General features: G+C 36.7%; 1 protein-coding gene across 4 annotated transcripts in view; it reads left to right on the forward strand.

The window, feature by feature from the left end:
• LOC106066154 (chitotriosidase-1-like) overlaps positions 1-12767 on the forward strand; it is a 46208-nt gene that overhangs the window by 27134 nt on the left and 6307 nt on the right. For 2 of the 4 annotated variants that reach the window (XM_056041306.1, XM_056041307.1), the window contains exons 7-8: positions 5677-5829; positions 9745-9879. The exons of 1 other annotated variant lie outside the window; for it this stretch is intronic. In XM_056041306.1, coding sequence (XP_055897281.1) covers positions 5677-5829; positions 9745-9879 — 288 coding nt within the window. The remainder of the gene's footprint in view (positions 1-5676; positions 5830-9744; positions 9880-12767) is intronic. One more of the 4 variants, XM_056041308.1, reaches the window with a different exon arrangement.

The following is a 12767-nucleotide window of genomic DNA, read 5'->3' on the forward strand; positions in this document are numbered from 1 at the left end:
AAAAATCATCAATTAGTCCTATTAGTTGTGTTTCACATGATCTATATTTCCTAAAGCCATGTTGGTATGGTGTGAGGACATTATGTTTGTCTAAGTGGTTTATGATGTTGCTACATATTATGTGTTCTAGGATTTTACATGTGATGCTGGTAAGTGATACTGGTCTGTAGTTTCCTGTGTCAGATTTGTCTCCTTTTTTAAATAGGGGGGTGGCATTAGCTTCTTTCCAGTCCTTTGGTACTCTGCCCTGGTTAAGTGAAGCCTGAAATAGTATTTTGAACACTGGGGCTAGCTCATTGCTTAGTTCTTTGAGTAATCTAGCTGGAATACCAACAGGTCCAGAAGCTTTATTTGGTTTGGTGTTGGCTAATAGTTTTTGAATTCCATTTTCTTGTACCACTATATCTTCTATGTTGTTTACTAGGTTCAAATTCAGCAATATGTCTTTGTCTCCTGGGGCTAAGAATGCTAATGCATATACTATTTTTAAATTTAATGTTGCATTCAGTCTATTGTTAGTTTATCTAGGATATTTTTTTTTACACAAATCTTATCTAACTTAGAGCTACATTATTCCAAGTTCATATTTTAGATCTAGATCTTGTAGATATAGATCTTAAGAGTGTTAAATCAGAAGTTTAATTTAGGTAGATCTACATCCTCATTCTAGTTCCATTTAAATAAAAATGCCGATATCTCTGTTGATAGACCTAATTGTGCTGAGACATCAAAGTAAAAGTACGATATATCTGTTCTTTTCTTATTTTGTTTTTTAATTACAAATCGATGCTGAAAGATTATCTAAAATCGCTCGTCTGACATTGGCCTATTGTACATATCCGATATATGTCATGTTGTAATGTGTAATATATCTCTTTATCAATAATAGGCTATTAGTTTATTATTAAGTTAAGAGCAATGCCTGGTCCTTCTGTTAGCGTGCTGACACTATTATCTCTACGGTCCCGGGTTGTTTGTTTGTTTTACATGTTTCGGATGTTCCTTCAGAGTTGAAGATAGTTTACTTTCTAGTCCAAATCTCCTGTAGGGCGACGGGGAATGGGAGCATGCAGGGTTTGTTTCCAGTTCTTTGGTAATCTGCCCTGGTTAAGAGATGCTGAAAAAGTCTTTTGAACACTGTTGCTAGCTTATTGCTTTATTCTTTGAGTAATCTAGCTGGAATACCATCAGGTCCAGAAACTTTATTCAGTTTGATGTTGGCTATTAGTTTTGGATTCCCTTTTCTTGTACTCCTATATTTGCTATGTTTTCTACTAGGTCCAAGTTAAGTAAGGTTGTAACTCTAAGGTAGGCGATCAACGAACGTCAGGAGTTAACAATAAACAAGTTATTTATTCATAGTTTTTTGTTTCCAAAGTGTCCTGTCCTAAGTGACACCAGTCATTTGCTACCTAACTATCAATACAGACCACCGACACACTTCCCATTGCCGCCCCAGGTCCTCAACAAAGTTCATAGCACACAGGACGTTCTCTCAAGTCAAAACAGCCTAGACCTCCATAACTTGCAGATCATTCCAGCCGATCCACAACAGTCCTTCCTGTCTAAACCTGTCTTCCCATGGTGCTCTTATCAGTGTGTCGTGGGAGCGCAGTTACAACATTGACCCTTTCTCAGCTCTGTTCGTCCCGAACAGATTCAGGTGCCCTACGGGGTGGTGGACGTTGGTCAGTGCAGGTGAAGGTCGATCTGTGGAAGCCACAGACGACATGGAGCGTATTCCTCACAAATTCATTTAAAACAGAAGTATCGAAGGCCACTGGTTTCAGACCCCGTTGGTGGGTTTCTTGACATTAGCATTCCCTTCGTGAAGCACCACATGTATAGTTCTTGTTTACCGTCTGAATGCAGCAATCAAAATTCAAGTTCCCCTCGTAAGCACTGGCAGATCGACAGGAGTCCTTAAGGTTTAAAGCGACAGGCTTTGGTCACAAGCCCAAATTTGTTCTGATCTGTCCAGATCGTGGTGGCACTCATAGCTTGCACAACCTTCAGTCACATAGCCTTCTTCTTTTCTTTCTACCACTGTCTCTTTTCAGGTCTGTTATAATCTTTGAAATCATTTCACATTTCTCATCATTAAGATATGACTCGTTATGGTTGTCACAGAGATCACCAACACCAGTAACGCAAACTTTGTAACTATCAGTACAACCACAGTCATGAATGAGTAACGGTTGGTTGATTAATAATGTTGGACTTCTCTCTCTCAAAGGTCTGATCTGGCGTTGTACGATAAGCATCTGTTTTCCATCGAATGATTTATCGAATCATGCAAATTACTTTTTATTTTGTTATTTTGTTCTCGTAACAAGTCCTGCATAGTGTTCAGGAGCTCACTATTATCTATTATCCTGTTTCCGCCCGTCTCTCCCAGGCCTTTAGAAAGTAGATTAAATCAAGCCAGACTCTCTCATATTTCTAATTCTATCTGAGCAATCGAGTCTGGACTAGATCATTTATTCTCACTCCTAGAGGAATACCTGGTGGTAAGCCGAACTTAATCACAAGTTTCATCTTAATTACTCTGTGTATATTTCTTACTGGATATTATCATGTGAATTTTACTATTTCATTTGTATTTAATTAGTGCATTGTGTATTTCTCACTGTCGTAAGTAGAAAACATAAACATGGCATATGTATGTATTTATGTATTGCATTAATCTATTAATGCTACGTTGCTCAATTGATCGTTAATGCAACCGTGTATATATTTGTTCACCTTATTTTATTTATCTCGGCTGACCGAATTGATAATTTTACTAGCGTACTAATACTACGTTTAGAAAAGAGATATGAATTATCTCCACTTTAGTCATTCTACTTTGACGAGAGTTGCGCCCCTTGAACGGACACTCTCCTTTCAAGCCCACTCCGTTGTTCTCGGCCGACGGCCATGTGTAAACAAACCATCATGGTCGCTGATCACCGCCCATTCCACACCCCCCTTTTTTTTTTCTCTTTCCACTTGTGTTGTTTTTATTTGAGATAATTATTTTCCCTTTTTATGTACATTTTTATATTGCTACTATCAGGCATCTATTTTTCCATATCCCATTTGTCATCATCTCCCGATTGTGCTCTAAAGCAATTTCACCAATCTGACAAACGCACCTCAGTAGAGGGCATCAATAAGATGATTGAGAGACATGTCCTAATCTGTCTTTATTTATCCGCAGCCTCCTTCATGTGTCTTCCTATTTGCTATTTATCGGATCACTCACCTGCCTATTTTTTTGGCATTGTCTGCCTACTCAACTGCCTATTTACCAGCCTTTGCACTTAGTGCTACTTAGCAATGCACTACTGCCTACGTGGATCTACTCAACTCTACTACTTGGCGCTATCGGCTTTACTAGCCTGCCTATTCGACAGCCCACCTGACAACTTATTAGGTACGACGTCCCTATAGACCCAGATCTGTGCGAGACGTCATAGCGACGCCAACCCTCTGCAACTCACTGGACATATCCTGCTCACTACGCTGCCCACGACAGATCCGCTCTGCCCGCAGCAACCTTGTGCCCACGGTAGCCGGCCACCCGCCCTACTGTGCCCACTACAGATATCAGAACTTGGGATTGAGACTCCACAAGAACTATATCACCGGCGTCCTTCTACCCTCTAGAGCGCCACCTCCAGCTGCAGAACCTCAAGCTAGGACACAGCCAGCTGCGACATCAACAGGACAACCAGCTAAGTTCAGAAGACAAAGTGACATACTCTCTTATTTAGTGCAAGAGTGAAGATCAAAATTAGTGTCAATTAGAGACAGATGCAAACCCTCCCCCTTTTTATTCTTATATGTAAATATTTATGTAAATAAATATTCTTCTTTTTAACTTTGTATCTTTCTTTCATTGCTTGTTTCGTTGCGTGCCTACTCCCGATTTATATGCTGACGGGTTGGTTTGTGATAGCTTTAAAAATAATGATCCCCTAGACATCAAACACGCCAAACACACGTAACATTCCCCAACCTGTCACAGGTAGGACTCGGGATCCTCCCCTTCATTAACCAAGTTCTGTCTAAGTTTGGCTCTCATCTTTTCTTTAGCATAGAAGATATTCAGCTCTATGGCTCGGAGCTCTTCTTTTCATTGTTTACAGCTAAGTTCATATAGCTTCCTAAGCGTTGTCATTCTTTCCTGTCGTTGAGCTTCCAAAATCCAAATTCGACACCAATTGTTGTAAATTACAGGAAAACACTCAACAGAGAAAGAATAACATTGATAATAATTTAATAAATAAAACAAATAAAACACACAAACCACAGGATGTCAGGTTCCCTTAGATCAAGTTATTTTCATAATAAGCCGGCATTTTCCTTCATGTCTCTATTTCCACTCTTCTATTTTCCACGCTCGTGTGGAACAGTGTGCTAGTGCGCACCATGTATATCAGTGCGGGAATAGAGTTACAACAGTAACATGTCTTTGTCTCCTGGAGCTAAGGCAGCTGATGAAAAGTATTTATTTCGAATGTTGGCTTTAGTTTCATTATCATTATGTATTAAGTTATCTACTCCTTTTAATGGCGCTACGCCTTTTGTTTACCATTTTCTTAAACTTCATGTATGACCATAGGTGTTTACTCCTTTCTTTAGATATTACATTGTTTATGTATTCACTCTTCAGCTGTCTGCTTACTTTTTGGTTTAGGTGTTTAATTTTTATATACTTTTTATAAACTCTTTCTACCTTTTTTTCTTTAAATTTTCTATATAGGTTTTCCTTCTGTTTACCTAGCTTCTTTAATCTAATATTAAACCGGCATTTATTTATTTTGTTTGATGTGTAGTTAGTTGGTATATGATTTTCTATAATTTTTTTAAGATAGTTTCCAATGAAATTCCATAGGTCATCGATCGGTTAGTTTATGTATTTTCTGATAGAAATGTTTGTTGAAAGTTTAATGCAGCTTGGTGTCGTTGTGTTAAGTTGCATTTATTCCAGAGTAGGATTTTTCTTTTGCGTTTTCTATTGGCTTTTGCTTTTATCTGACTATATTATGATATTATGGTCTGATGCTTTCAGTATATTTATAGATTTATCTTGGGCTTTTGTAAAATGTAAATCTTCTTATTATTCCCAATTTAGATTTTAGATCTAGATCTAGTAGATATACATCTTAAGAGTGCTAAATTAGAAGTTTTAGGTAGATTTACATCTTTATTCCTTATTGTAGTTATATTTAAATGAAAATGCCAATAGCTCTGATGGTCACTGTGGTGGGACATCGAGCAGACGTTGTCGAAGTAGAAACTCGATACCTGTTATTTTCTTTTTTTTCCATTACAAAACATTAAAGAAAGATTATCTAAAATTGCTCGTCTTACATATTGTACATATTCGGTAGTTGTCATGCCAAAATATGTATTATGTCTCTTTATGAATAATAGGCTATTAGTTTGTTATTAAGTTAACAGCAATGCCTGATCGTGCGCTTAGCGCGCTGGACTTATAATTTCGACAGTCCTGGGTTCGTACCCATGTTCACTTCCATCTCCCGTCGTTGTGAAGGTTCGAACTAGGAAGTAGACTATCTTTAACTATGAAGGAACATATGAAACATGTAAAATATTTTACATAATTTTTTTTTTACAAAATCAAATGAATTTTCAATGACGAAAAATGTGTTTATTTATGTCTAGAATTACACAGTGAATTACTATCTATCAAAAGGAGCTGTAAAGAGCAAATTAGTCATATGTGTTGCTTTCTCTGGAAATGTATATTACAATTTTTTTTTTAAAAATGAATTCAACAAAAGATATCACACTATAATGCGTATGGATTATGATCTGGTGAGTAATCACAATTGTAAAGGACGTCTGTAACTAGGTTTTCCCTTAGAGTTTGTTATTGATATTGTCAAAGAATGTTTAAAATGCATTAATATGAATCTTAATTTTGGCAACATCATAAGCTTATAGCTTTACATAACTAATACAATATGAATAGCTAAAACATGTACAATTTTTACACTCCGGAATTATTCAAATTAATACTCTATGGTCTTAAATGTTAAAGAAACATTGAAATGTTTTAAAGTGTATTTTTCAAGTACGTTTACTAAAATTTTAATAGAAAAAAATATTTTCACACAAACGTGTTATAAACAAGATTACAAATAGAGTTTGTGTTATCCTCAATATGGAAAACTCCAATCCTACGCGCGAAAAAAAAAAGACGGCATTATAAATACCCGTCATTGTGGAACCTGGTGAAAGAAGCTTTAAAACTCTAAAGAATTACTTGAGGTCAACAATTTTCGAAGATAGATTGAAACATATGGTAATTCTTGCTACCGAGCGCGATCTATGTAGGAAACATTTTTTTATATACCCTACTGTGTGACTTGTTACAGTCAAGGCTCGTAATGTAATTCTGTACGTAGTGAAGAATGTAGTACCGATTAGGTCCTAGCCTGTATGACTTTATATGTTTAATCTTAAAATTACTAGACCTAGGCTAATATTATGACGAGGATTAGTAGGCCTACAAAATTAGATAAATTGGCGACATGAAGAAAAATTATTGACCTATTTATCAACGGTAATGAACTAGAAATGAATTGTGTCACACAAATTAAGACTTTTCCACTCGCAAATAAAAATTAATATCTTCCCTTTAATTTGTCATACAATCTTGATCTAGATTTAGAACTAGCATTAGATCTAGATTTAGAACTAGCATTAGAACTAGATCTGGAACTAGGTCTAGAACTAAATCTAGAGTCGAGACCTAGATTGGCTGTCAGGTGGTTTGTATCCAGGTCTATCTAGGGTATGACTTATTATTCCGGGTTCCCACCTCAACAGTATAAACCAAAGCGAAGAGTAATGGCATGTAGGACTTTGGCTTACTAAAAGGCGAATACATGTCATTCAACTGAACAACAATTGTTCAACATGAACAATATTAATAACAACGATAAGTTAACTTATATCAGTTAAATAACAAGAATGTAAATGCAACAATTTAAGGAATAAATAACGTACATGACATGACAGATGAATAAGGGTTTGATAACTAGTATTATACATGATCAAATACAAACAAGTAGCTTATTCAAAAATAACATAGCACACCTTAATCTCAGGGTCACCACTCGATCATGGCCCACGAAACTAACAACCTAAAGTTATGGAGGAAAGAACCAAACCATCATGGGCGTAGCCAGGGGGGGAAGGTTGGGGTTCACCCCCCACCCGGAATGAAATCCCCTACCCCCGCAGGGGGGAACGGAATTAAGTGACTGATTTTTGCTTTCATTTTGTTTATTTTAAGTGAGATTTTAATACTAAATCATCACTTACCACGGCACAGCCGAGGGGGTTTTGAGATTTAAAAAAACCCTATCAGGGGGTTTTGAGATACAAATCCCTCTACCAAGGGGGTTTTGAGTATAAAACCCCCTACCAGGGGCTTTGAGTTTAAAACCCCATACAGGGGGGGGGTTGAGTTTTAAACCCCCTACCAGAGGTTTTTGCAGTTAAATCCCCCTCTTCTATAAAACAAAACAAAAGAAATGCAAACAACAATCCCCAAATTCCAACTGCGCAGTTAAGGAAGATTTTGATTTTAAAACCCCTCCAAAATTTACGATAAACCCCCTCTTCAATATAAAAAAAGCAAATTACACACTCAAAACTCTGAGCGTAGCCAAAGGGGTTTTGAGTTTATTTCCCCCCCCCTCCAGTTGGGGTTTGAAACTAAAAAGTACCTATTCAATATAAAAAAAAGCAATGTACACACTATAAAATCTATGAGCGTAGCCAAGGGGGTTTTGAGTTTAAAACCCCCTGCCAGCGGAGTTTGAAGCTGAAAACTACCTTTTCAATATTATTATAAAAAAAGCAAATTACGCTCTCAAAATGCTATGAGCTTAGCCAAAGGGCGTTTTGAGTTTAAATCCCCCTTCTCCAGATGGCTTTTTCTTTCAAGTTTATAACCCTTCCAAATGGCTTTGAGTTTAAAATTTCTCTACAGAGCGTTTAGAGTTGAAAAATTCTATGATCGTAGCTAAATAGGGTTTTGAATTTAAAAAAAAAATAATTCCAGAGATTTTTTAGTTTAAAACCCCTCAACAGATGATTTTGACGAAAAAACTTTCCTTTTCGATATAAAATGTAATGAGAAATACAGGCATGTAATTCCAGGAGCGTAGTCAAGAAAGGTTACAAATTTCTACCAGTGGCTTGGGCCCCATTAATTAAGTGTGAATAGTCTTCTGCCGAAATTGAAAAACACTAAATGTGACTCAACAAAGATGGCTAAGACTGATTTTAGAAGTCAGTCATAGAGACCGGGTCTAAATCAAAGAAATCATATGCTGAACTGGAAGTCGAACCCTTAGTAAGGTTGTGACAGCGCGTCGCATGAGGTTTTGCGGGACATGTTCTCCGACAAAATGAATTACGCAAAATAAGAGTAGCGGAAACAGAATGACGGAAAATGCGCCGAATGGCGCGAGAGGGTCCAAGTCAGTAAGAATACCACATTAGGTCTTTGAAATAAAACTTTTTAATAGCAAGATAATGTACTGTGGATACCTCAGAATATGCATTTTGTTGGCTTTCAATACCAGAAATAGTGCTCGGCGGTGGGGCTTCGCCCCGCGCTGGCGGAGCGCTGCAAGCTCCCCCATACCCCATTGCAAGCAAGGGCGGGGAGTCTACAAGTTTTCCACTAATTCCAGGAAGAATCTATTCTAGGGCACATTAAACGTCTTCCGAAAGGGTCAGAATGTAATAAAGATTAATTATGTACACACTCATACACATATATATATATATATAATTTTTTTCCGCGGGTGGGGGGGGGGGGGGGCGGGGGAATCCTACGCCCATGCAAACCATACAATCAGGCTTGACTACACAGTCCCAATCCTGCATCCTTAAACAAGAAAAATAAGCATCCCTTGAGATCGCCATTTCCAAGATCATAGGACCAACAAATGTAGAGCTACACCACGAAGAATAAAGTAAAATAAACTAACTTACCTAGTACTGGGGAAGAAAACCTAAATAAAAAGCTCCCACAAAAGATCTACCATCAGCACAACCTCAACAGAAGCAAGGAAGCAAATGACATCAACAAAAGTGCGTCCTAAGGAACATACTCACAAGCACTTATGGTGCACAAAAGAAAACATCAAGCAAGATGCGTTCGGCATTGGCTAGATAGTAGAGCTAGAACAAGATGGGAGGTGCGGTGGCTGAGTGGTAAAGTGCTTGGCTTTCTAACCAGGGGGTCCCGGGTTCAAATGCTGGCAAAAACTGGAATTTTCAATAGAGCCCAAGAGCACAATTCAGAACGCTCCATGAAAATGTTCTTGACGAAGGAGAAAATTCTTGACTTTGAATAGGTATGACAACTAAATAGAAAATTATGGACAATGATGGTATAGTATGTATCCTTCTGTCTCGGAAGACAATGGACGTAGACTTTTTAATTATAAATATAATTTAATAAAATCGGAAATCGAGTAAAGAGATTTAATACGAAGATTAATTACTAGCTCTGTGAAATACGGTTAGAATTGGAAAGGTCGATTCTTTTTATAAATATCTGAATACCCTGAAGTTTCATTTAGCGTCATTGACGTTGCTTCGTTTAACGTTAAAAGATCCAACTAAATCGAATAGTTAAGCATTTATTTTTATTTATATGTTTAATGATTAATATAATTTATATATTTCTATTTCTTTTTCTAGATATGTAAAAAATTAATTGATTATCAAAGACTAAAAGGAAGAAAATTCCGATATCCTGATAATTGCCCTTTTTATTTTTACGATAATGATAGATATTTGGTTTATTATGATGATGCCATTAGCTTGATTTCAAAGGTAGAGATTTCTTTAAACATTGTTTTTTATTTATATTAATTTTATTAGTATGAAACATTTTAATGCATAGTTTCTTTTTTCTTATTTGTTTTTTTTTTTTTGGTCAAGCTGCTTTCCAAAACAGAAATCATGGAACTTCAGCCATAGATTAAACATTTGAATGTGTGACCGTCATAGCTCTTTTATTTACACATAAAGATAAAATGCTTTCTGAAATAAAATGCTTACTAGGTTTCATAGGTACAATACATTCTTCGTTCTACTAAAAACAGACACACATTTTCAGACTTTTAATATATAGAGGCCAAGAGCGTAAAGAGAGGTGTATCAAATCTCAAACATGGCAAGTTCTATAACTCTCTACTAGTTAAGATCTAAGTCTCTAAGTTCTATTTACGAATTTTTAAAATTACTCGTTAAACTGTTTATTGGTGATTCCTTTACATGACAATGTTAATACTGTTGTAACCCACTCCCGCGCTACACTATTTGTGCGCATCTGAGCACTACTGAACACGAATAGTGAAAGACATATTGAGACAGGAAGAAGGACTGTTGTGAGCCGGCTAGAAGTCATGGGAGTTTGAACAGTCTGGTGCTGAGTGCTGTCCTGTGTGATACTAGGAAACTGTGTGGGAGACCTGGAGCGACACTGGGAAGTGTGTCGGTGGTCTGTTCTGTGTTCTGGTATAAAGTAGGACTCTTAGAACTTGGACGTATTACTCCCTGTGACTTTATAGCAGACGTCCAAGTCTAATTAGTAACTATTCCTATTTGTTGACGCTGTGCTAGTTATACTAAATAAATGCATCGTTTACTGTTGCCGACCTGTCTTTCGTTGAGTGCCTGCCTTAGAGAGTTACAACAATACATTGATGCTATACGTTTTAGTTCTGAAGATGGTTTAAATACTATGTTCTCCATATGTTGCTACACACTTTTTATTTAATTCACTATTGTAATCACTGATGCATTGGGTAAAATATTTTTTCCCAGCTGAAATTAATCAAAAACTATTCAGCATAACTTAACACATTTGGCAAACTTAAAAAAATTAAATATAGTACTATATTGTTTATAGTTTTTAATTAAATATTTTATGCACAATTACCTAATTACATTTTAAAGAAAATGTTTACTTTTGTTTTAAAAATAATAATCTACTTTGTATGCATATAAGTAGAACATAATTTAAAACATTAAATAATAAGCAGTGTTGCATGTTATACAAGTGAATATTGTTATGCAACATGCACACACGGTGTTGTTTGTAAAACCCATAAACACACTTTGACATTTAACCAAAGGGAAATTTGTTTCCCTTGAGGTCATGGGTGAGAGATTGCCCCCTTTATAAAACAATAAAATGAATTAGAATTCAGTGATTCTCAAAGTGGTCTAAATAAAACCCAAGAGTCTACGATAGCTTGCAAAGGGTCTTCTGAGTAAGGAAAAAAAAAAGAATTGGGAGCATATAAGATCTAAATTTGGGTCTATAATAGTGGATCTCATTTATGCAGGTCTAGTCTCATAATGTCATATACAATTATTGTAAATATTCCACACACGTTATGTGTGCATTAGTTTATCCTTTTAATTTATATCCTTTTTGTAACATAACTGAGGTTTATGTTAGGATCTCCTTACTTAGTCAACGCGAACGTCGTGTAAAGCTTGCAACTTGTGTAGCACAACTGATATTAACAATATTAATTAATACACTTGTCAGCAGACGATAGTTTTATTGAATAAATAATTTGGCTGAACCAGACGCAAAAACAAAAGCACAATTTACACTCAAATAATAATAGCACAAAATATAGGTACAACTTCATGTTCAGAATAAATTCATAATACTTCACAACATACATACTCTGGCTGAAAATATATTGCCACGTCCTTACTCTACAAGAACTAAGTAACAACAACCGTTTTCATTTCGTGGTCAGTTTCAGACCGATAGATTTCCCTTGAAAAGAACACTAGATAATCAAGTGATTACAAATCACTTTATATCACAATGAGTTTCACACATGCACCGGCTTGTGACAATGTTATTTGAATGAATTTAGTTTTAAAAAAAAAGCTTAATGGTATTTACATATGAGATGCGGTGGCTGAGTGCTAAAGTGCTTGGCTTCCAAACCGGGGGATCCCGGGTTCAAATGCTGGCAAAGACTGGGGTTTTCAATAGAGCACAAGAGCACAATTCAGCACGCTCCATGAATATTTTTTTGATGAAGGAGACGATTCTTGACTTTGAATAGGTATGGCAACTGAATTGGAAATTATGGACAAGAATAGTATAGTATGGCTCCTTCTGTCTCCAAAGACGGTTCGTGCATATGTATGCATCTGTCTTAACTAACAGGGCATCTATCTTATTTGTTCATATGTTAAACCTCCTATAAAACCTACGTTATTGATACTCTTCTAGTTTTGTTTCATCCCTAAGATTTATTATAATATTGCTGTCACTGTATTGGCGATGCGATAGGGTTAACTGTGTGCTATCAGCTGAAACATGTGACACAGGCCAGTAATACAGTTCTGCGTGATGTGTCAGTGGACAAGGGACACTACTGGTGTAACCTTTACACGTAAATGTGACTTGTGATTGGTCATGGGATCGAAAGCCTTCAGGATAAGATAGAGAGGAAGAGAGTGTCAGGCAGCTCAGTTCAGCACAACGAAGAGGACGGGAATGTGAGTCTATTGTAAAGTCAGTCCGGGTACAGTAAGTCCACGATGAGACAGTAGAATTAGTACGGCAGTACTTATGGCTGCCTGGTCATGTGAATTGAGCGCTGGATTGTCGTTTGGATTTATCGATGGTCCAGGGTTCAAAACCTGCCCGCTCCCATCCCTCGTCGTCCTGCGTGAGATTT

This window comes from Biomphalaria glabrata, chromosome 9, assembly GCF_947242115.1.
Source record: "Biomphalaria glabrata chromosome 9, xgBioGlab47.1, whole genome shotgun sequence".
NCBI lineage: Eukaryota > Metazoa > Mollusca > Gastropoda > Planorbidae > Biomphalaria > Biomphalaria glabrata.